This window comes from Micropterus dolomieu, linkage group LG17, assembly GCF_021292245.1.
Source record: "Micropterus dolomieu isolate WLL.071019.BEF.003 ecotype Adirondacks linkage group LG17, ASM2129224v1, whole genome shotgun sequence".
NCBI classification, from domain to species: Eukaryota; Metazoa; Chordata; class Actinopteri; order Centrarchiformes; family Centrarchidae; genus Micropterus; species Micropterus dolomieu.
In genome coordinates this window covers 15,134,600-15,158,965 of record NC_060166.1, presented here as the reverse complement: position 1 = coordinate 15,158,965, position 24,366 = coordinate 15,134,600, and the positions used below count along the sequence as shown (strand labels likewise).

Here is a 24,366-nt window from a genome sequence, read left to right as displayed (position 1 = left end):
TTTAAATCTCCCTTATCCCTCTTGGTTTCTCATCCTCTCTGTATTCTCTCTCTTCCTCGTTTCACCCAACATCCAATAGCTGAAGTCCAGCCGGAGCTCCCCTGCTTCCAGATGACTCAACAACACTGAGTTTATATCAGGGAGCTGCGTTTCCTCTTCCATATGTCAATGTACTATGAAGCCAAACCAACCTTATACTATTGGCCTGACAAAGGGTTTTTACTTTTCTCTACAAGTACTGCACAAAAAGCAAACTGTTTTGAATTTTCTGTTTTTTAATGATCACAACTTTCCAATCATCAAAAAAATTATTTATTTTTATGGTTTGGAAAATGCAAAACTAAATTCCAGCACAGTTGGACTGCAGTTTCAATACTTTGAAAAAGAAATGTATTCGAAGTCTGATCTATTTTTTTTAACTGTATTGCAAAAATGGATTAGAATTAGGGCTAAGCTAGCAGGCCAGGTATAAATTTCTACAAGACCGTATAGGGCTTTAACATTCATACTAAACATCATTTGTTGATAACAATTAAACAGGAACTATGTTGGGTATCAAATTATTTTTTTCTGTCAAATAAGTCTAATTAATTTGACTAAAATTGTTTCAATCATACATAATTAGCCAGTGAAGTCACTGAAATATCTGCTACATTGTCTGAGCAGTTTGACCTTTCAATTGCTTGTTATATTAATGATACAGAATTATAACCTTCTACAGTTGCACAGTCATTATGACTCCTTTGGATAATGGTGTCAGTCAACAGGCCAAAATGTAAATCTTAAATGGAAGAAGTTGATGCTCGGATGAAGTGAAATATATCAAGGTTGTGCTTTGCCCATCTTAGTCCAGCATTCACACACCACTTTCAGAGGCCTCAGAAACTGAAAACTAAATACTCTGCCAATGAATATTTCCACTGATTGGCGCTGGTGCTGAAGTTCAAAGAGTTTGAAGTCTGGCCAGCATGCACACTCTTCAAATAGCTCGGCACAACTCTCTCTCACCTCCCTTATCGTTACCTCTCTCTCTCTCCCCCTCCCTCTCTCTCTAGCTATCGAACATCTATCGACACACACAAAAAAAACACACAGATGAGGCCCCACGTAGACGTATGCATAAATACAAGAGGTCAGCAGGTATACAGCAGGTCCTGTGTTCCACTGTGAGTGGGTGTGGACGATTATGACACATCTGCCATCACGGAAGTTTTTAACTGTTACTATTGAACTGAAAAACTGCTTTCAGTTTCCAACTGAGTAACTTGGTCCAACACATCCTCTCTGTTCAGCTGCAGTGCCTTTGGGCGCAGTTTGGCAGAGCAGCAACTCGGTGAGACCTTCTTTAGTGAGTGACTTATTCTTTTTATCCATGGGCACTTAAAAAAAAAAAATTATATATATATATATATATATATATAAAAACAGAGTAGCCTTCACTCATAATTGAAAATGGAAGAGACTGCTCCCCTTCCCATTTGCATATACTGTATGTTGCTACACAGACAGGTGCATGCAACCTCAAGTCTATTTCCACACTTGTTATGCATGCTAAGGGATTACCAAAAATGATAATGATAACAGACTTTGAGGCATGATCATGGGTGCCAGGTACAGGCTCAAAGGTGTGTGGTGGATGGAACAGAACACAAGGCACCTTATCAATATGTTTCCTATGTGAGAGATAGTCTTTTGGTTGAGGAATGTGGGAGACGTTGGATGGCTCAGGCCATAACACTCCACTGTATGGCAGATAACACAATACGGTTGTGAGGAACAAGTGCTAATTTGGGAACACACAAAGCATGGCACCTTTGCCTGCATGTGATGTAAGAGCAGACACCTCTCCTGTTCAACCACAGATTATCAGTGGACTAAAAACAGCGCAGTTGATTCTGATGAATCCTGCTTCCAAATGCACCGACATAATGGTTGAGTCAAGGTGCAGCATAAACAACACTTCTTGTGATTTATGCACAGGTTTGAGTCCCATTAAAATGGTAAAAAAACTGGGTCGATGAATGCATCACATCAGACTCACCATTCATGGGCAATGTGTTATCATCCCAACTGAACACCTTTGGGATGACTTTGAATGCAGCATCTGAAGAAAGGTGCATCCACCTCTCAGTGATGTTGCATGGTCAGCTTTAACTGGGACACTACAGTTCAGTCATTGCCATGAAATGTGGCAGCTGCCATCAGGCACAAAGATGGTCTAAAGTGGTACTGAAAAGCGAACTCTATTGTGATAAATTCAAGTTTTAGACATTTACAGCATCAAAGGTGGAGGAAGCTATTCTAATCCAATTCACTTCTTTTTGTCAAATTCACCGAATATCTCCTCAGGGTCCGCTAGCCATCCGTTCTGTGTTTGCGCTGAAAAATAAATCTGGTGTTTGTACACAGCCCTGGCTCTGTTAATGTGAAACAAAGTGGCCTGCACCCCAACCCACAACACTATTCCAGCCGTTCCAGCCATGATTTGTGTGTCAGGTAATGTTAAATGAGTTGCCAACAGACATTCAGCTTACTTTCAAGTTTTCCAAGACATGCTGCTGTTGTGATGTAAGCTATAGTAGCAGGAGAGTGCTCTTTGGAGCTGCTGTGCTGGCTCTAGGACCATCTTGTCCACTCTGCAGCTTCGCAGCAGCAACTGTAGTGAGTTTGCTAACCTACAACTTAGCCAACATTACTTAATGTGTCGTTGTTTGCTCTATATTAAGGTCATTTTGTCATGTTGTTGGATTTCTCCAGAATTGCTTACTCCACCTTTAATTTTACTGTTTGTGATTTAGTCATTTTGAGTTATGGATAGCCTGAAATTTCAATTAATTCTTGCTTGGAATTAATGTTGACTAACAATGTTTTTTAATTTTTATTTAAATAAATTCTTTTCAAATCAAATTATTAAATTGTGCTTGCCGGGAGGTTTGGGACAATATAGTGCTACAGAAAAGACAAACTGTGTGAGCAGGTGGGTGTGTAATGAATAAACAAGTGCTCTTGCAGGCCTTTACAGCAGCTCACTGCTTACCCGTGCTGAGAAGCAGAAGGACCTTCATGGAGAGGAACTCGTCATAGGTTAGCTGCAGTCGTACAAACTCCTGGCTCACCTGCCTCATGCCCATACACAGGTCGTACATGGCTGACTGCTGCATGCGGTCCCTTAAGAAAGAAAAGAGAGGAGCGAAGGAGGGGAACATGACAACAAAAACAGTTTAAGCTTCACAAAAAGTAGTACTTCTTTCAGAACTCCTGTATTAGATTGTATTAGTTGCAATCCATCCTCAGTACTCACTTATCCATATTCTCATCTTTTTATTTGTGTACCCACTCATTCTGATTTTATATCACAACTGACTCACTCATTCACATCTTAACTCCATTCCTACCACACTAGTTCAGGCCAGTGAAACAATATTTCCACACAGTGCAGAGGAGGATCCTGCTAGTCTGGGCTAAGAGCAGAATACCAAATCCCCCCCAGATTGCAGAGCGCTGCATACAGTATCACAGCACAGATGCACCACTTTCCTAAGGCTGTGGCATCCTACGAAAGACCCCATATCTAACCCCAATATCCATACAAACATTCTTAGGAAGGATGTCTAATTTCAGAAATGATATGCACATGAACATATGTGAACTACACAGATATGGTCATGTTCACTAAACTAGTTTATCAACGTGCTGAAAATACATCAAGTGTACACGCCAGTTGTGCTCGTTTTCTGTGCGTGACACTTTCTCACTCCCCTTCTCTTTCACACACTATTTATCAGCAAAATGATCTCGGTTACGTCACAGAGTTCACAAAAACAGGAAAGAAACATTAGAAGGGATAAAGCATGAGCCAATCAGAAATGTGCTCTGCAGATGCCACAGATTCAGGGGAATCTCTAGCTTTAGATGCCACTTTTCTTTGCTATAAATCACCATCATATCGAGAACACAGTAATTAAATGCAAGTGGTGTGGCTTGACTTGAAAGAGGTCAGAGTTTTACCCACAATACAGTGAAACCACATCATAAGCATAGGCAGAGTGGGTGGAGTCTTCACTCTGATAACAACTAGAGTAAACATTTTGTAAAAGGGGCCAGAAGCAGCCCGATTGGAAACGAGTGCATAATGTTGCTATTAAAGCATAAAACAGCATATTATATTACAGTATTAACGGTACAGCTGTGTCTGTTGGCCCGACTAAATAACTGATAAACTGTGACAATATCTGGGTGAGGAGCAGACCTGTTTCCCTGCTGAGCAGCACTGTGTATGTGAGCAGTTTCGCAAAGTGCAGCATAACATCATTTGATACAACTTTGGGCTGGAGTTTGTAAAGTCTCCACACGTTCTCTCTCTCTCTCTCTCTCTCTCTCTCTCTCTCTCTCTCTCTCTCTCTCTCTCTCTCTCTCTCTCTCTCTCTCTCTCTCTCTCTCTCTCTCCCCCTTCTCTCTTACTGAAATCAATTTTGCTGAATCACTGCCCAAAATGAGCTGCTGGTTTTGGGGAGGAAACAAAAATACTGGCAGCAATGTCTCTCCATCCCTCCTTCTTCCTCTTTCTTTCTCATCTCTGTCTTGCTCTCACTTGGTTTCTTTTTCTGTCTTTCCCTCTCACTCTCTTTTCTCTGTTTCTATGGTAAAAGATTCAGGAAGGAGCACAGAACTGAGGAGAAAGGAAACTTCAGGTTCACCTTTGGTTAGCTGGAGGAAGCCAACAAATTTTAGTTTGTTCAGAAAAGTATGTCCAAGCAAATCCCCTGAAGTTCAACTGAAGTCACAATTAGTCATTCCCTTTTATAGTCATGTATGGTGTCAAAATAATTCCTAAATGTATTGCTACGTGTTTTAACAAAGAAAGGGGGTTTTGAAGATACAGTACATCAGAAATGCCCCTTTAGCCTTTAAGCCTCTGTGTGAGTGGGCCAGTGTGTTTTTTTGATTGACCACTGAAGTGGCAGGGAACAGTGACCCAATGTAAACCATCCTACACCGGAGACTGCAGTTTACAAGCCAAAGTCAGTGTTTTGTAAAAAAAAAAACAACAAAAAAAACCAAAACAAACAACAAAAAACAGTAGTAGTGACGAATAAAGACCACACCACATAGAACCTGAACTGACATTTGCAGGTAAAACTTACAGTAAGATCCTCAACATGCTACAGCTAGATAGCTAATTGGCTTTATAACCTGCAAACTGACATTAGAAGTGCACTTTTCACTGGTGGTTGCTGTCTGTGTCTCCGTCAGCCAATGATAGAGCAGTTTCATACTATACTACATACTCTAAAAAAACAACAGTATTCTCACTGATATAGACACAGGCAGGGGTTTGCTCTCTTGAAACCAACAAATATGATTTTATACCTATATTTTTGTATTGTACATACTGTCATTGTTTTAGGAGCATTGTTGGAGTAATTGTTGTGTTTCATTTCTTTACACATAGTAGATACATACATTAATTGAATCATGAGTTAGTGCCCACAACTTGTAGGGAAATATTTTTGTTTATTTGTTTTAAGGCATTTACCACACATCAAACACTAAATTACATAGACTATGCAGGGTAACTTTGTCTTCGATGTAAAATGAACATTTGCAGCATTTACTCTCAGTGACAGATTCCACTCTAATAGCTGAGTGAGCGGACAGTCTATTCAATAAATGCCTTAATGCCCTGGGTCAATAAGCACTAAGTAGCTATGGAAACAAGTGTGCAATGTCCAACCCCCTAAAGACAGAGTGGACTCAAAGTTATGGAACAACTGTGTCCTCATTTTTGACGAAATTATCAATGAACTAAACAGACAGACTACAGTACGTTAACAACAACAAGCAAGCAACACACCTCGACCTGATAACAGGCCCGAAAAGACACAGTGGGGATGGGAGTGTCATCAAGGCTGCCCTGACAACAAGCATGTGACCCAAATCCAGGCCACCGCCATCTCCAGACGGTCTACATCTCATCTTCTCTGTCAAGCTGAGTACCAGGCCCATCTGTCAATCGGACAGGCCCGCTGTAAATTCATCACATGCAGCGGCATACTGTACAGTAAATAATTCATTTATTACATATAATCATGTGCAATTCCAATATTTTTCTCTGTTAGAACTTATTCCGAACTGAACTTGCCAAAAGACACAAACCATTAAGTCTCTATCACAAAATTAGATCTTCTCCAAAAGCTGTTGTCATCTCACAGAAGGAAACACATAATTCTTAATAAACTGTGATCCACTTGGCACTAAATTGATTAGAGGATCAGAGGATCTCTGATGTGGCAAACTAATGCTTTACCAACTGTACTAAGCTCACAGTGATACAATACAGGCTCACAGAGTCTGAGGCTGTGTTGCACAATGGCATTTGCGCTGCTGTTTATTTATTTATTTATTTATTTAGGACAAACTGACCCACTGACATTGACTTACACAAGCTATTAGTTGGAGCTTTTAAACCTGCCCTTGATTGAACCTGCTCCTCTACAGCAGGCTGCCTACAGAGGTTGCTATTCTCATTTTTGGTTAATTCATCATCAGCCACGTACCAAAGCTTCAATGTGAAAAGGCCCACATACACTTCCCTTCTACTTGCTCTCCTGTTCAAACATATTAACACACATCAAGTGGGCCACTGACTGCCCTTGCTAGGCTTTGATCGTCTGCGCCTGACGCAATTAAGGAACCATCAAAAAGTACAGAAGTGCTTCCTTGTGAAGTGCCAGAAATCAGGTGCAGCATTATGACCTTATGACCAGTATACTTTAATGACATCAGCGCAATGTGTGCAGTGTACTGCAGATATGGAAGTGTGGACCTACTCGTTAAAGATGAGGTCAGGGGCAAAGTAGAGCATCTGTCCATTGGTGTGTTTGTAGGAGCGCCAGCTGAGGCAAAACGAGGACAGACACATCCATGAGTACTGGATCAGGGTGATTTGGTCCTCAATGGGCAGGCCCCGAAAACCTAACACACACAAAAACACACACATTGCAGAAAAAGACGAAGCTAATGAGAAGAAAGCACTATGTTTGAATGTAGCTGTCAATATTCAGGCATGGGTATAATGCATTTGGACTTACCAAACTTAAAAGGCAGTTATTTAGCCGAGTACTCACATGTGTGCCTGTGTGTTTGGTCATGTGCATTACGTACTGTGTATCTTCGCTCCAGTGTGCTTTTTTGTGCCAATATTTGTTTAGACACGATAACCACTAAGTATTCACCCATTCTTGTTTTATACAAATCCCACAAGGCCTCCAGTTATTGGCATGTTGTCTGTGGAGCTCCAAAAATAGAGTCGAATAGGACACTTGCCAAACTCTCAATCAAACTCTGGCAAGACACTCCTCATGCAAAACATATGCCAACTGAGGACACACAAGTGACTTATCAAGACTTGTGGACTATTTTAGTCAATATGCATGTCAAATTGGAAAATACAATAATATATTTTTTTGTAGGTGTGTCAAATGCCTGGCATTACACTGTGTGTTCAGTTACTAAAATAAAGAGCACAGGGCTGGCTGATATTTAAAATTCTTAGTCAAGTTTGATGTCTGTAATTTCTTAAGGTAACTTTAAAGGCAACTAGACATCAGAAAAGTATTTGCTAATAATGTAGCTCCCATTGACAAACACATCTGACTTTCCTGCGTACATATTGTTGGTACTGACAATACTGTTCCATGTTGCCCTGTGTGTTAGTCCTGCCACATCCAAATGTAAGCTGAATGCAGGCGGCGGCATATCTGAAAGTCGAAGGTACTCGTTTTGACCCTTCTGTCTGGCTCCCCTTCTATTTATACGTCCGGATATGGCAAGCAGACACCGTGGAGGTATCAAATATTTGCAATACAGCAAATTAAACAGCCTCAAAGAGCTACCTGTGAGGCATCTTTTAATATGTCTCCCACTGACTGGCATTTTAGGGAAACTTGTTTATTCCTTTTCAAAAAAATTTGTTCTTCCTGTGCTGTGGTTTATAGGAAAACATCAATGAGATAGACATTAGATCTTCTGTTCAACATAACATCTGACAACAACGATGTAAATGAGTTCTGTTTGGAAATCTTAATCTTGATTCTATTTAATGGTAAAATAGGATTCCCTTCCTAATCTTGTTGAAGCTTCACAGGATAATTTCCTGACCTAATATTTTACATCAAAATTGTGTGCCTAAGTGTTGAAGTGGTGCATTCTCAACATGTAGAGATCAAAAGTGAAGATGTAGGAATGTTATCTTCATTACAACCCCAGTCCATAATTACAGCATAGACTTGCCCTGATTTATTAGACTGATATTTTTACCACTTTTCATTTTCTTTTGACTTGTCCATGAATAAAACTGACTACAATGTTTATTAATACTTTCATTATAACATTATACATGTAAAAATAACTGAAATGTACATGGTCAAAGACATTCTATTGTACTGAAAATATACAATTTATTGGTTTACAAGCTACTTTAATCTAATGAATTTACTGTAGCCCTTTTTATTGACCTTTAAAAGCAAGGGGGAAAATAACTCACTAGTAGTACAATCTAAAATACTGCAACCATCTTCATTAAATGTAAGCTCTACAACTGTGATTTACACACTTTATTATCTTTACACATATCTTTGAGGTCGATTGTTTAAACTCCTTTCCAATTCTGGGTTTAAAACTGTGTTAAACAGCATTAAGGCCTCAGCCCACGGCTCTAGTGGTCACTAACCTGGAAGTACTTTGGCCCACTTCACCATGCGTACCATCTGCTTTCCGGCCAGGCGGTTGAGACTTGACAGCAAGTGGTCAGTGGTGTCAGGCTGCGTGTTGTCATAGCCAGAGTACACCTCTTCGGGCTCAATCAGCTCCAACACACTGCAGATGGAGGGCGGCAGAAAAGGTGTGACCACCCCAGGTCCGTGGGGCACCAGGGCATTGGCAGCACTGGCGTTCAACTCCTTCTCTGAGGACAGGTAACCGCCTCCAACGACACCTGTGGCAGTCTGGCCATCCTTAGAGCCCTGCAGGTCCTCGCTGACTCCCTTCAGCTTCCCTAACTTCTTGGACTTTCGTGCTGTATGGGAATAATTAAAAAAACCCAAACATAGATTTATAATACATACGTATCTTGGGCGCTGTGTTAACATTGTCTACTGTTAAATGTTTCATTTTAAACCAATGTAGTTTTTTATTTCTCATTTCAAAGTTAAAGGCATGCTGATCAAAGTTCCACTGTACAATCTTTTTATCCGAAGGAAGTTATAGCTTCTTGAAAGTTGTAACTCTTAATTTTAGGGTGTGAATCACAAATTGGAAAGTGTCCATCTGGAATAAAGTCCAGTAAAACCAAAAGCACACAATACTACAATAATCAGGTTTCATTTCCTGTGTATAGTTTAGTAATTCACAGATGGTGATCTTTCAGGGATGATACACAAGCCAATAAATACATACATGCTAATACAGTATACACTGAAGTGAAGCCTCTCAGCTTGTTTAGGCTATCAACTTGAGGTCTTCTGCAACACTCACATTTTACACATTGTAACACATACAGGCCGCTGTGCTGAGTCTTTTTAACCTAAATGATCTATCGAGTATTTAGCTCTGCTATTTAAGTTTTTTTTCTTTACTGTTGTCCATAAACTATTTAAAAAGATGGAAGTGTCCTTTCACGCTGTCTTGTCTGTGTTTTGGGACAGAGGCCTAAGAATTTCTCCCTGCTGGGATTTGGGGAATTACTGCTTAACTCCACCACAGTAATATTGCTGCTTGCTAGCTAACATGCTAAAGAGGTTTCAGTAAGCTATGCAAATAATGTTACTGTTAGTGGCTGTTGTGTGTTCCAGCTTTGTTGCAGTTCTTGTTAACAGTCCAGGCTTGACATAGTTTTACAGCTCATGGCATCTGTTGGCTGCAAAGTCTTTGCTCCTGTCAGGCTGTTGTTGGTATTTGTCTTGGTATTGGCTAACTACGATCCATCTAGTGTCTAAATGAGCTCATTTTTGTTTGAAATGATGCTAATCTGATGATTTCCACAGTGGTGAGACTGATGTTTTTGTACTTAGCTATAGGCTTAATTGGTTTGACTGTTGTCCTTTACAGACAACAGTCCTTAATATTGGCTTCAAGGCAAACTTAGTCACACTCACTTTTCTCCACATATTTGATATTTAGCAAAGCATTACAGAAATATTTTGTTCTTTAGCTTTTTTATTTGTCTTCATATCAAAATTAGATCCAAACAGCTGAGCTGCCACACTCATTGCCAACCTTAAGCTTTTATTCATGACTCATGGTCATCTGCTGCTTTTCAACACTACATGACATTTCACTAGAAGGAGACATGTTTACTCCAAGTCATGTGGAATATGCTTAAATTAATAATTATTTGCTGCTAAACTGACGTGTATGTATGTGATTGACACCTGGTGGATTGTTTTTAAAATTATCCATTTTAATGCAGCAGAACTAAACCTCCTAGTTGTTGGAGCTGCTTTCTCAGAGGGTGACGATAGAGCACAGGTATCACTAATCAGATTCCACGTATAGCCAACGTCAGGTTCAGTATCTAATGTGGTTTTCAAAGTTTTTTGCCATGGCTCTCCAGTCTCTTCTGTGGTAGGTTTAGTGTATGTTTTAAGGGAGTGATAGTACTATACATGAGTGATTTAGTGACAATGGTCATGCTCTGCTCTGCCATGCTATGCAGCTGCACATCTCCTTTAACTCCTCCTCGACATGTATACTGTTCCAAACACCACCTCAGTACTGCAGTTGCTCATAAAGCATTTCATAAGACCCACCTTTATCTCAGCATCCACCTGTAGACTCTTATTCCCCTGAGTGAGTGAGTGAGTTTATTACTGTCACTCCACAATCATCTCTGTGTATGCTCTTGGAGAGTGATGTCAAAGCAAAGAAAAATGGACTATGTTAAAGCTGAATCAGTGCCCATTTATTTATTTTATATTGTACTATCAGAGGTTTGGTTTGGATCCAAGATAAAAAAAAAAAATGAGTCATGTGTTTGTTGTAACATTCAAAGGCCTAGGCCTTGAAGAAAATGTAAACAAGAGAATCCTCACAACTAACATTTTTAGTAGTTAGTCATTTTTACTCTCATTGTGAGCACTTCATTTTAAGTGGCTATCCTCCTGGTGTAATTTATGTGATTGTCCCTCCAAATAAAACACATTTCATACTGCACTGATAATAGCCGTGTTTGGAACATTTTTATATAGCATCATGAATTGTATGTACGCCTGGATTTTTCTTATATATTAACTGAGCTTAACAACAAGTGTTTAAATAGTTTTCTGTTTAATAAAGCTCATCCCTTTATCAGAAAAAAAGTATTATGAAGAAACATAAAAAAAATATTCCTGCAGCCATTCACGAAACCATCGCTAAGTTCACCAAGGACTACAGCCACAGAGAGCTTGAGCTAGTTTGGAAGCTGTTGCTATCGTGGGCCTGTAAAGTCAATTTAAATCTCTAATACAATTTAAATTGATTTGACATGACATAAAACAGTTGCCTATATACTGTACAGTACTTTAAATAAGTCACAGAATCTGTCCAAAGTGCTAAGATATGGATTAAAATATTAAATATTCACTGCTTTTACACTATCATGTCATTAAATATCTGACTAGATAAAATCTCTAAAATGTTTTAGACAAATTAAACATGTCTGCTGGAGTATCATATGCGACAGGGTAAGATAAAAATAACAGGTATGAAAATTAGGTGATGATCATTAAGAAATAGCCATTTCTGGTTAAATGGTTAATTTTGACAGCAAGTCAATGAATCTTGCTTAGAAATAACTGATTCTGAAATATCCATGTTGCTTTTTTTTAGGCATTGATTAACTCCCCACTGCTATAGATACATATCATTCCAATTTGCAAACATTTCACTTTGGATTCATTTAGAAGACTCACAAATAATTAATTAAAAGGCATGAAGCAAAACTCAGGCTACTTTCTGTAACAGCAGTACTTGCATGTGTGCATGTTTTCCCCCTTTGGCCACTGTTACTTTCCCAAGTAATTGACAGCACTACCAAAACCCTACGCAGGGTTTTCCTATACAGTACATTTACATTCATGTTTAAATCCAGCATCCCTGGGGAGCATGAAATTAAAAACCATTTTGTAATTTCAATATCTCTAATGGACTGAAAACCTATCAAGTATGCTTTTAGCCTTTTGTATACCACTGCGACCCTGAATTGGAATAAGCCAGTGGCAATAAATGAATACATTTCATCAACCACATGCCTCCCAGCTACAGTGTCGTCTTTCCTCATAATGTAATACTGTAACTTGTCTGCAGGCTTTGTCAGCTGGCATCGGATAGAGTACTGAAGATCTACAAATTCGGTAGATGCATTATGCATACTGTGCTTAGATATACTATGTGCACACATATACACATCCTTGGGTCTCATGTGACACCAGCCAGAACCTACTTTTCCATATCTGTAATTTCTTGCAAGCAGAGCAAGGCTGACTCAAATGTCACATCCAAGACACGTGACAAGGCAAAATGTGTAATGAGGGTGTGACTCCTCACCTCCTAGGTTCATCCCGGCCTGGAGACACTTCCGTACGCGACATGCCGGACAGTTTTTCCTTCGGATCTTGTCAATGATACAGTCATTTCTCCCGGCACACAGGTAGTTGTGCTGACCTACAGAAAGACAAGACAGCGTCAGTAAGATGGTCCCTACAGCTTGACATAAAACACCAGTGATAAATGATGTTCAGCAAAGAGATTTTTTTTTTTTTAAAGAACAATAAAAGAGGTTAACTTATGCAATACTGAATAATATATGTATACATTTGATTACATGAAGAGAAGTAAATATTTGATTCTACTGTAGAATCTCTGTCGGTTACTGTAATGTAGGTCAACACAGAAACCCGTGAAATGTCTGGCGATATCTGAGATCTACATTTCATGATTATCACTGTGAAAATGATTGAAATTGTGATTATTCCACTTTCACATTCCACAAAGCATGACTAATGGTCTATTTTACAGTATATGGCATGAGGGTATTAACATTAACTGGAACCAGGACACTGGCTGCAGCTAGACTATTCCTGACAGTGATGCTAACATGGCGAGAATCCCTCCTGCCTCCTGCCTAGCCCTTAGCTAAACCCAATGATCTCCCATTTCAGAGCGCTTCCTTCCGCTCCACTACTTCTTCACTGTACAGCTCCTCTCCTCCTCCACTCTTCTCCTTCTCTACGCCTGCGTCGCCATCCCTCTTTTTTTTCCCTTTTTCCACACGTCCGCCAGCCTCAGAGCGCCATACGCCCACACACAGGCAGGCTGATGCTCGTGCACATGTACAGTCATTCACTCTCTCACTCCCATACATACACACACACACACACGCACACACATGCATGCACATACACACAGCCAAAGCTGCTCCACTTGGCAATAAAAAACCCCAACTGCAAATGTTGTATCTGCTTTCACAAACAAATACACACACGGAAATCACGACACAAACCAGATGGAGTGGTATAGTGTGGTGTATTGACACCAGTGACCCTAGTGCATGACTTCTCTCTGTTGATGTTAAAATTGAGTATACATCTCAGATGGTGTATATGGTTTTATGCGTGCACATGTTTGCATGTCAGTGCATATCAGTCTGTGTTTTTCTGCATGTTTATTTTATATCGTTTATTTCTCTAAGAAGTATCTTAGAGATTTCTGGGATAAATGTTGTAGCATGAAAGCTTGTGCGTTGTTTACATGCAGTTAGCTCAAACATGTACATTCTGTGCATTGCCTTTGTTGCATCTACAGTACAGGATTTGTATTTGTGTGTAGGACTGAGCAGAAGTTGTTTTCTGAGCTAGCAGGAGTAGTGCGCAGTGTGTCTGTCTGGCTGCTGCCAAAAGCCAAGGAACCGAGCTGCAGGAGGAGAGGCAGCAGCTGTAGCCCCACCACTATTTCTGGCTAAATCACATGATCGTTACATAAGCCCATTTTTCTTGCTCTAAAAAACAGTAAACTGCGACACAGGAAACACAACGCAGCCATCCCCTTCCCCAACCCCCTCGTGCGTGCACACACACACACACACGTGCATATACGCACACACTCGCTTGGATAGGCCGGACCAAATGGCAATTCTGAAAACTCTGGAGCCTTCCTGTCAACTGTTTTGCTCATTCCCGTGAATCTTGTTAATAATTGTTAGAGTGAAATACACTTTATGAGACAGGCGAAGTCGTAGTCCAATGGTGTGTGTATGCGCGCGACTGTGTGCGTGTGTATCTGAAAGGGAGAGAAGTTGTTTATTTATGCACTGTGTATGCATACACTCACATGCCCTCGCACAGCATGTTTACCTCTGAATATGTGCATTTGCTTATCAACCTGGCACGTGGCGGGCTTACTGATGAGTGACACTTTTTCGGTCTTACCTTGGAAAATTGTAGGGGGAAAAGTCCTTTCATCTCTTATGAGACTGGTTAAATTATGAACTCACTTAGACTCTTGTTTCCATGTGAATCTTACCCAAAAATCTATTACTCATGAATAATGCCAAATCCTATCAAGATATTTTCATATAATAATCCATGAAAAAGATAAAGATTCTTTGGATAGTATTAAATTTGACATAATTCTAAAAACTCCTGTCTGCTGGTACAATGCACACTCTGTCAGCATTGTTCATTTAATGGCAACCCAGAGTTCTTTAATGGAGTCCACTCACGTCTACTTTTAGCTAATGATCTCACAATCTGGCAACAACCCGCTGAGTAGTCTCTGTTGTCTGTCAACTCTAGCATACATCAGTTATGAGGATATTCCTCTGAAAGGGAAATACTCTTTCCTAAGGGGACCCCACTTTAACAAAAGTAATCTGCCCTGCAATCCTCTTGCTACCAGCGCAGCTACAATACATCTGCTTTCCAAACAAAAGACAGACAGACTTTAAGCCTTTATACGACTTTTAATGCATAATTTTTAAATAGTTTCTAGACACAAGTGTGTTTTGAAAATAGCCTCTCAGACACAGTAGCTGACCCACATCAATAATACTACATTAACTTGAACGGTATTTAGCAGTGGCTGCAGATTTCTTAGTTGCAAGCCGTTACTGCAGACTCAAGATGGGATATAAATGATGTGCTGAAATCTATGTCAGACTCATAAATTAATGCCATTTAATTACCCACTCACAGTGCATTTGGTCAGTTCTGTGATCGTCATTGATCTGTATTTATGCATCCCAAATTACATAGCCAAAAAAATCCCAAACAACCAAAAAACAGGCTTCTCAGAGATGTAATTGTTGTTACCACTGGGCCAGTGGTATGCAAATCACTGCCTTGCAATAGCACTGCTACTCCAGTTCTTTGGACAACACACAAACAGCTGTGTTGGATGGGACTGTACACAATCGAGTTTTCCTCTCTGGATCATTATAAAAAGAGGATGCAGAAGTTAAAATAGGAGAAAATAGAAGCTGTTATTTTTTTTTACTAATGTTACCACTTCTATAATAATCTAAATAATGTGCTATATATCAGTTTCCCTATGCATTTCTTTCTCACAAAAAATGTTCCCCACCTGCTGCCTTTGTAGGCCATGGTATTTGGACGAATCAAATGTACAAAAACAGCCAGTTATGGCAGTGTTTATGATAAAAGCAGTTAGAATCCAATACTCTCTTTCATCTTAATGCTTTATAACTTTATTCCCAGTAGTAGCACTATAAAAATTGTTTGTCAAGATATTCATTCTTATTGGTATAAATTAAAAACATGTGTATGGTCTTACAACTAGGAGGTTACACCTAGGAACACATTTGACTTTATTCCAAATCAAATAAATTAGGGCCATGGATGATATGGTATTTTAAGACCGCTACTGATTTTGACATTTAAGGATTCTAAAATCCAATATTCCAATATATAGTCGGATATTCTTTTTTTTTTTTCTTCTTTTCACATACATAAACAAAGGTTATTCCTAACACTAGTTATGTGTAGTTATGAGACGTCACCAAGATAACCTGATATAATACAAAAAATATATATATTTTTTTTTTTGCTATAAATAATACTTGGAACAAAAGTACAGCTGATTTTGTCAGCTGATTGCTGAGTTTTATGAGGGATTTGTGGCTTTCAGGGGAGTTGCAGAGAGCCCTCTGGTGGACAAATTATGCAATGACAACACTCATAACCTTATAGAAGGATCCCTCTCTCAGTTTCTTTTTTAATTGTCACTTATCAGCTGTTACAAACATCGATACAGAAATTTATGCAATTAGCTCATATCGACTGATAATATCAGCACACTCATTTATCACCCGGGCTCTAATAAAAATAAAAGAAGGTTGTTAACCGTTCTCAAACTATAGAGTTACAAGACCTTGGAAAGACCTTGGAAAAGCCACTACTGGCATCAAAAAGTACTGTCATAACACTCTGTAGTACTGTATCTTTAACAAACCAATCATCAGTGAAGCTACTGATAAAGCCCATCAGATTGGAACTTATTTGTTTGAACACAAATGGTGTTAACCACTAACTGTGCTGGATCCTTTTTGCATTTATGTCAAAGAACAAAGGCATCACCAGGGAGCAGGAAGAGATGGAGGTCAGATAATATCCACTGGAGGGCCATCAGGCCTGCAGGTCAGCCCAGGCCAGGGGAACTGAGGCCATAGAGGAAGTAGTGTGTGCATATATGAGTGAGTTATGTCATCATACATGCACCAAACATACAGCATACTTGTTACTGTAGTAAGAGGCTTCATAGGAAGTCAGAATGCTGTATATTTTAGTGCTGAAATGATTAGTTAATTAATAGATAATTTATTAGACAAAGAAAAACACATGTCTCAAGCATAAATGCCAAAAGTTTGTTGGTTCCAGCTTCTCACATGTGAGGATTTCTCGGTTTTACATCACTGTAATTTGAATACATTGGAATTACAATGATTTAGCTTCAGAGAAAGTGTGAGGGACATTTTTATTTTCTATTTTCTAATATTTTACAGGCTAAACAATTAATGAATTAACTGAAAAAACAACTGGCAGATGTGTTTTTATATAAAAAAAAAACATTATTATATTGTAATATAATATATTGTATGAGCTTGTATGAGTCTATTTTTAAAGCAATAAGGATGTAAAATGCACACACAGATGTATCTAGGTTGCATTAGAGAGACCCTTCCTCAGGCTGCATTCTATAACCTAAATGCCTATTAGCAATGTGGGTCACACACATACTTACAGTAAGCTTTACAGATTAAATTTCTACCTAATGCTGTACACCTGAATTCCTTTACTACTTATGAAGAAGTGTGCACCCATGCACCCAAGTTTTTGCCTGTGATTGCATTTGTATATATGTTGTATGCAGTTTCTGATCAAAGACGTTCTGATGTGAACATGTGTTGGGGAGCTGGGATCAGGGTGACACTGCTAAATGGCTTCACTCCAACCGTTGTTACATGAGCCTCTCAGACACAACCTGAAGCTTTCACTCCAGCACTGGAGGGAGTCCTTTATTCCCCCAGCCTGAGCTGAAAAACTATGCGATTGGACAGCAGGGCTGCCAATCAAAGCAGAAACAGTGCAAGACGTGTCCTCAGATGACCTCTCCCACAGAGGTGGTACCGAAGAATAGGTTTGTAGATTGACAGCAGCGCCATGGAAACCACGACCCAGTCACATTGCAGAGTGAGGCCATAATAAGGTTGACTAATGTCTCTGTAAACCTCTCAGTTCAGTAAGAGAACAGCAAAAACAGCAAGTGAGCTAAAAGCAGGGCCTAGTCTTACTACAAAGAGCAGACATGCCAAGCCACTGATGACATGTGAATAATAAGATGGCGTTCAACTCTTCAAATGCTCTCCACATGGAGTCGTTTATTGAGTGCAGCTGCCTTGTATCAACAAACTGGTCTTTAGTGGATGTGGATGCAGGAGAGAAGCACACATGAATGCATTCAGCTATTTCCACATTTCATTAGTGATTATAACACATGTTTACAAACTGTTGTTTTGTGTCAGAAGGCATTTTCCCACAGCGCAGGATAAACATTTATACTGAAGAATTCATTCATTTCAATAGAGCCTATAAATTGGCTACACGTTTGCATGTGACAGTTGAGTCAACAGTAGCAATGCAACTGCAAAAACTTTTAAGCATCATAAAAGTTATTATCCCTTTGTTTGTCTAAAATGTTAAACTAAATAAAATGTGTGGGTTTAAGAGTTGCCATACTTTAATAAGATAAACTGGATGCCTTGTGGTGAATAGGAGAGATGGTGGATGAATGTTTCTTTTATGAAATAAGTGTATGTGCATGTCAACGCTTAAAGAATAAATTGAGGGCATTTTGAAAAGCTCACAGCCAGAGAGTAGGCAGCACATAATTTAGTGTGCTGCCTTTCCTGGGACCATGGTTATAAACTTCATCTTGTAAAGTTGGCTGTGCCTTGTGGTAAATATGACAAAAATTAAGTGGAATGAATATTCGTCCTCTTGAGGCGAACTTTAAGTGCACAGATTTGGACAGTAAAAGGCCCATGTGGCCAAACAGATGGTGTAAATGTACACCTAAAATGTAGACTTCAAAGAATAACTGTGCCAAGCTCCGGTGATGTAAAATAAAGCTACCTAACAATGATTTGTCTGGCTTGCATAAAGGGGAAACCAGACCCACCACAGTAAGAGGATTTCATCTGATTTGTTGATGACTCCAGAATGCTAACTAGCTCTGTAGTAAAGAGCTGTGAGCCAGTTAGCCGTCTAATGAGCTACAGCCGACCAAAAAGTTGTGTCTCCCGAGGCAGGCAGTGCCAAAGGAAATTAAGCACGGGCTGGATTATTCCCCTTGCACAGATGCCCACTCTCCACTGTCTTCTTTTATATCTCAAATGCCGAGTCTAAGTTTTTATCTTTGAGAGAAAAGAGGAGGAGAAGGAGGAGGAAATACTGGGAGGAGGGAGGAGTAAAACGTCGCCTCATGTCCTAACTTACACCTCTCCGGCACTCACTGCTGACACATCGCTTTCCATCCCTCTCCGTGTTTCTTACTCCCTCTCTCGGCTCCTCCTCTCTTTATCTCTCTGTCTGCGTCTGACTTTTTCTTTGTCCCCCCCCCCCCGCTGTATCTGTTTCACTGCCCTCTATCTCTCTTCACTTTGCAAAATCCTTCTCTCATTATTTTCATCCTGTGCCTCCATCCACCTTACCTCTCTCTTTCCACCTCAGCAGCAGCTGTGGTGGGGTCAAGTAAGGTAACAGTTCGCTTTGCACATGAGGGGCGTACACGTTGCATGCAACTTTGATGACATCACACCACTGTTTGGGTTGCCTTAATCACACTTTCATAGAAGATAGATGAGATATTCATAAGGACATTTAAGTAAAGTAAAGAGCACTGCAAATGATTTAAAAGGGCATCACACAATCATTGAGTCAATATCAGTATAATTATATATCATATGAGTAACATATAGAATTTTAGTAGTACAATCACAGAGCATATAAAGATCTGAGCTCCTCAGAGCCTCACCTGACTAGTACTCTCACATAAAGTCAGATCTTTAGCGTCTGCCTCCAGCTCTCCACTGGCCACGCTTGAAGCAAGAACAATGGCATGTCTAATTTGATAACCCCAGACACATAATCTGGTTTCCGGTCTCCGTAATGACGATGTGTAAATATCATCAAATTAAGGCATGATTTGATTGGGAATGAGTGCAATTCCTCCAATGGTCAGGAAAACACCTTGAGCCCCTGATGGCTGGCTGGCAGGCTTGTTTTTTGCTGCTTTTCGCCCCCGCCTGCACTGGGTGTGTACGCGTGTGTTTTGCATTCAAACACTCATCTTAATGAGTTAGGCCAATGCCTCGGGCAACAGGCACGAAATGAAAAGCACATTATGACTGCTGCTGATTTTCCCCAAGCTAAATATAACATAAAGGGCTGCTGCAGGAGAATTACCCACTGAATGTTTTTATTTTTCTAATGTGCCACTCAACTTGGACACAGTCTATATATGTAACGTACCAAATGTTTTTGGTCATTTTAATGATATTTTAGAAAAAATAATAACATAGTAACAGTAGGCGATTTGTTCATTTTTAAACGGGGGATGGACCCTGTTACTTTTGTTCACCCGCGACCAGTAAACCAACTCATGAATGACTCTTTTGATCCAAGACGAAACTGACAGAATGACGGGACTCAGAGGAAAAAGTCGCAATTACAAATCTGTCTGCTACTTCAGCACCATGGACGGCACAAAGGATTTATCAATACACGGCACAGTTAGGCTACTGATATTTGAGAGCCGTGGTCGGGGCTATAGATACTAACTTGCACAAACTTCAGTCAGATGAAGGATCAATCAGTCAGGCAGACTAGACTAACATATTCAACTAAAGAACCCCTCTGCCCCTGCACTCTCTCTGCTACTAGGGGATTGAGAAGAGGGAACTGCAAGTAAACAATGGGGGTGCATTTTGGTCATTTTGCCCCTCATCCCCCTTCAAATCGTTAGAAGGCCTACAGAGATTAAACAGTAGTTGTATTAAATAGTGTGGTGCAAATAAAACCAGCATCAACTATTGGTTAATAATTCTTGCAAAAATGATCAGCATGCATTGCTTTTTGCCATGTCCTTGTCTGACTGTGCTATTGTTCTATCAGGGAACAAAAATGAAAATTACAGAAAGTTATCGTTTTTTTTCTCATTAACATTTGCTAGTTGGAAAAGTTGTAAGCTTTTACCTAAATTTAAACTTACTAGGATACTAGGTCCCCACAAACCACTGTTAATATACTAAGCAGAATGTGTGCCAATCACTCTTAAGGCCACACGTATAAGGTGATATTGTTTGAAATTATTTGATATTCAATGAATCAACCATAAAACCAATTTTGGCATGATGCAATATGAATGAAACTTCTCTCACAATTTTACAAGTATTAGTTTTAGGATAAGAGTTTAAAAAACGTATGCCACTATTCTCGAAAGAACAAAATAAGCGATGGGTTTTCTTTTTTTAAATGTTAAAAAAGGCTGATATCAGTGGGCAAGGGAGATCAATAACTGAAAAACTGTCAGATGGCAATCTTCAGGTTGTATTAAAGTACTAACTAATCTGTCATTTGATCATGACAATGACTCAAACAATAAACACAATTTGTCATTCCAAAAAATCACTGCTTGAGTGATTGTGATATAATTTTTTGGCCAGATTACCCATCCTAGGTTTAGCAGCATTTCTAAATTACTCGTTTTGCCAAACCTAATGTCAATAATCTGCATTGTAAACATCATACAAGGGGATGCCATATCCCTCTACTTTGTCAGTAAATTTACTACTTTGAATTTACTATATACAAGGTGTCTATGAACTATAGTATTTCTATATAATATTAGAAAACTTTTTAACTCCCCCCAGCTGATTCGACGCCAGCATACGCCAGGATAGTAATCAAATGTATGGGAAGGGGAGTGGATTTGGACACCTCAACAAAAAGAACAGCTCTCACCAGGTATGACTTGCTTCCCTTCATTCATACCAAAGAGCAACTGAAAACAATGGTTTCGCTCGCCAACATAACACCCCTTCCAACCAGTGATGAACATGAGTTAATGTCATACCTTCCACTGCTCTTTTGAAGAAGACTTTGCAGCTCCCACATGTCACGACACCATAGTGACATCCTGATGCCTCGTCTCCACAAACCAGGCACACTTTGGCCGTTGAGGACGGTTGCCTGAGTGGCGAGCTGAAAGGACACACACACACACACACACACACACACACACATACAAGAGTTTTAAATCAACAAAGAATTTTCAAAAGTCAACAACAAATCCAGGGCAGACTGTACCCTTCCTAACAGTGCTACAGCCTGATACACATTGTGAAACAGTCTTGGGTTTTACGACCCACAGTACAGTAGCAGCACACTGTGGCTAGCCATAAAGATGTCTGTCATCCAAGAGAGGAGGGCTTTGCACTCAACAGATTTATAGATTCACCGGGATTACGGAGATGACAGTGACATAATTATAGAGATTATTTAAATTCAATAAACAAGAGAGGCACAGAGCAGGATGTCAAATTTAGTAGGATCCAAAACACTTAATCAGTGTGAGACACTGGAAAAAGTATTGAGTGATGGACATGACAGCGTGATAGAGCAAAATTGTTACTGTGTAAAAGTGTAAACTGTGTAACCAATTCAGGGTCAAAGGTTAAAGGTGAGAATCAGTGCTGACCTGTGCTGTACTGTAAGTAGCATGGCATGTTGTCATTATTTACTCTGAGCCACAACCAAAGACAGTCTGTTTCAGTTCTGCCTGATCCAAGGCATTGTTTACTTTTTCTTCATTTACTGCTTTGACTACTGACTGATTTCTATAATGACATGACCATTAAAGCGCAGGATAGACAGTATGTTTTTACTGATGTAGTGCTGAAAGGGAGAATTGGTTAAGAAGCGCTGTTTACCTATTCCAAATGAGATCAGTTCTCAGTTTATAGACATTTGTTCAAAACTCCAATGTGAGCCAATTGAGGTTGGTAAGACATTCACAATGTCACTGATTTGATCAATGCTGTTTATTGTCAATACAGATTAACAGAGCAACTGTCAGTATTGCAGCCCAGAAGATAAATTAGCAGGCCGATAGTTTCTGACGATATCGCTTCCTCGAGATCCAGTACGTTAGTAAAGATTTATATGTTGACTAATAAGTAACATGGAATTGCAGTACTGAAATGCCAAAGATATATTTGATGTCATTAAGAAACAGTAACCATTACATGCTTTGTTTTTAACTACAAAATGCCCTGCCTGGTATATATCTTGGTTGTTGGTAGCTTGTTTTGATAACCAAATTTAAACATCAGTGTTGGCTTCGATAATCCAGTATCAATTCAGTATAGTCGGTATACTGTATGTAGATTCAATGCTAAGCTATGTACTAAGCTTTATAAGCATCTATACCCAAATCATACCCAGTACCTTTCAGACCAAATCTATCTCTCAGAACAAGCTCTGCTAAATGGAGATTTAAGGCAAACGACAGAGGGAAGGTGACAGGTAGGCTGCCCAATAAAATCTGGTATGAAACATCACGCGGTTAAATCAGAGCAAACATGCCCTATGGATGAGGCTCCATACACGCACATGGAGCTAAAGGGTGTGAGTGAAATTGGAATATGCACATTGCTCCTTATTTATCCAACTTGTCAGAGGAATAACATTGAATCAGTTGGCTCTCACAGAGAATAAAAAAATTAACATACATTTACTTTCTAGTAGAGTAGTGCATTCAAGGCTAGGTCTACATATATGCAAAAATGAGGATGATATATAGTATAATTTATTATAAAACATTCCCCTTTATGTGCACACACACACACACAAAGAACACAACATGTAGATGGGTACAAAGACAGAACACCTTGTATCAAAACATTAAAAGTGGCCTCAGCTTCCCCTTCTTTTCTGTGCTAATTACCTCTCTCCCATCTCAATCAATAACATGCAAGGTGATTGTCTGGTTAACATTCTCCTTACATCCTTCATCAAACCAGCTGCCAAGCACTCTCTCTCCACCTCTCTCCATCTCTCTAACGCCCTCCCTCTCTCATGCACACACATTTCCTCCAGGGGACTAGCTGGAAAGGGGTACAGCAACAGCACACTCAGATACAATCAGGACCACTGATCTAATTCCCTCATGTCCATCTACACACACATTCAATTTGTTAGGACGCTTAGAGGAGTCTCTGGTGAGGTGTTTGTCTGACTAGATCTTTTTGGCACTGGGCCCCATGGTTTCAGCTAATGTGAGTGTGAGTGTGTGTATGTGTGCATGCACAAATCTATTCCATGTCAAGAAGTGTTTTTCTTCTAATGTTAATCGACTGAATATTCCTCCATACATTGGCCTTTTTGCACTATTGCAAAGCAGTGTTAACAAGAAAAAAAGCCCAACAAAGTTAACGGCCAAGAATCACACGCTGCATATGAGTATGCTTCAAAAATCCAGTCAGTGGTAAACCCTTTAATAGTGCCGCACATTAAAAACTTGTCGCTGCATGCCAGCCTGCCTGCCTGCTGGTCTACCAACAAGGTGACTTCCCCTCCCTCAGAGAAGTATATAGGTCATTCACTCTCTCTGCTTATGAAACCAGAGCAGACAGGCCAGGCTGCAATGACTGTGCACCAACGGCTGCCAGTAGCCCAGAACTAAACACAGCCTACCAGACATTCCCAAATCAGGCTGTTTTAGCAGACATGTTAGCCTATAGTTTGTCAGCGT

General features: G+C 39.8%; 2 protein-coding genes across 3 annotated transcripts in view; both read right to left on the bottom strand.

The window, feature by feature from the left end:
- Positions 1 to 24,366, bottom strand: part of LOC123985457 (clathrin heavy chain 1-like) — a 179,953-nt gene that overhangs the window by 57,210 nt on the left and 98,377 nt on the right. The gene's annotated exons all lie outside the window — the stretch shown is intronic.
- Positions 1 to 24,366, bottom strand: part of nr3c2 (nuclear receptor subfamily 3, group C, member 2) — a 73,506-nt gene that overhangs the window by 11,345 nt on the left and 37,795 nt on the right. The window contains exons 3-7 of the mRNA XM_046072983.1: positions 21,688 to 21,815; positions 12,586 to 12,702; positions 8,732 to 9,076; positions 6,831 to 6,975; positions 3,038 to 3,168 (exon numbers count right to left, since the gene is read on the bottom strand). Of these exons, the coding sequence (XP_045928939.1) occupies positions 3,038 to 3,168; positions 6,831 to 6,975; positions 8,732 to 9,076; positions 12,586 to 12,702; positions 21,688 to 21,815 (866 nt within the window). The remainder of the gene's footprint in view (positions 1 to 3,037; positions 3,169 to 6,830; positions 6,976 to 8,731; positions 9,077 to 12,585; positions 12,703 to 21,687; positions 21,816 to 24,366) is intronic.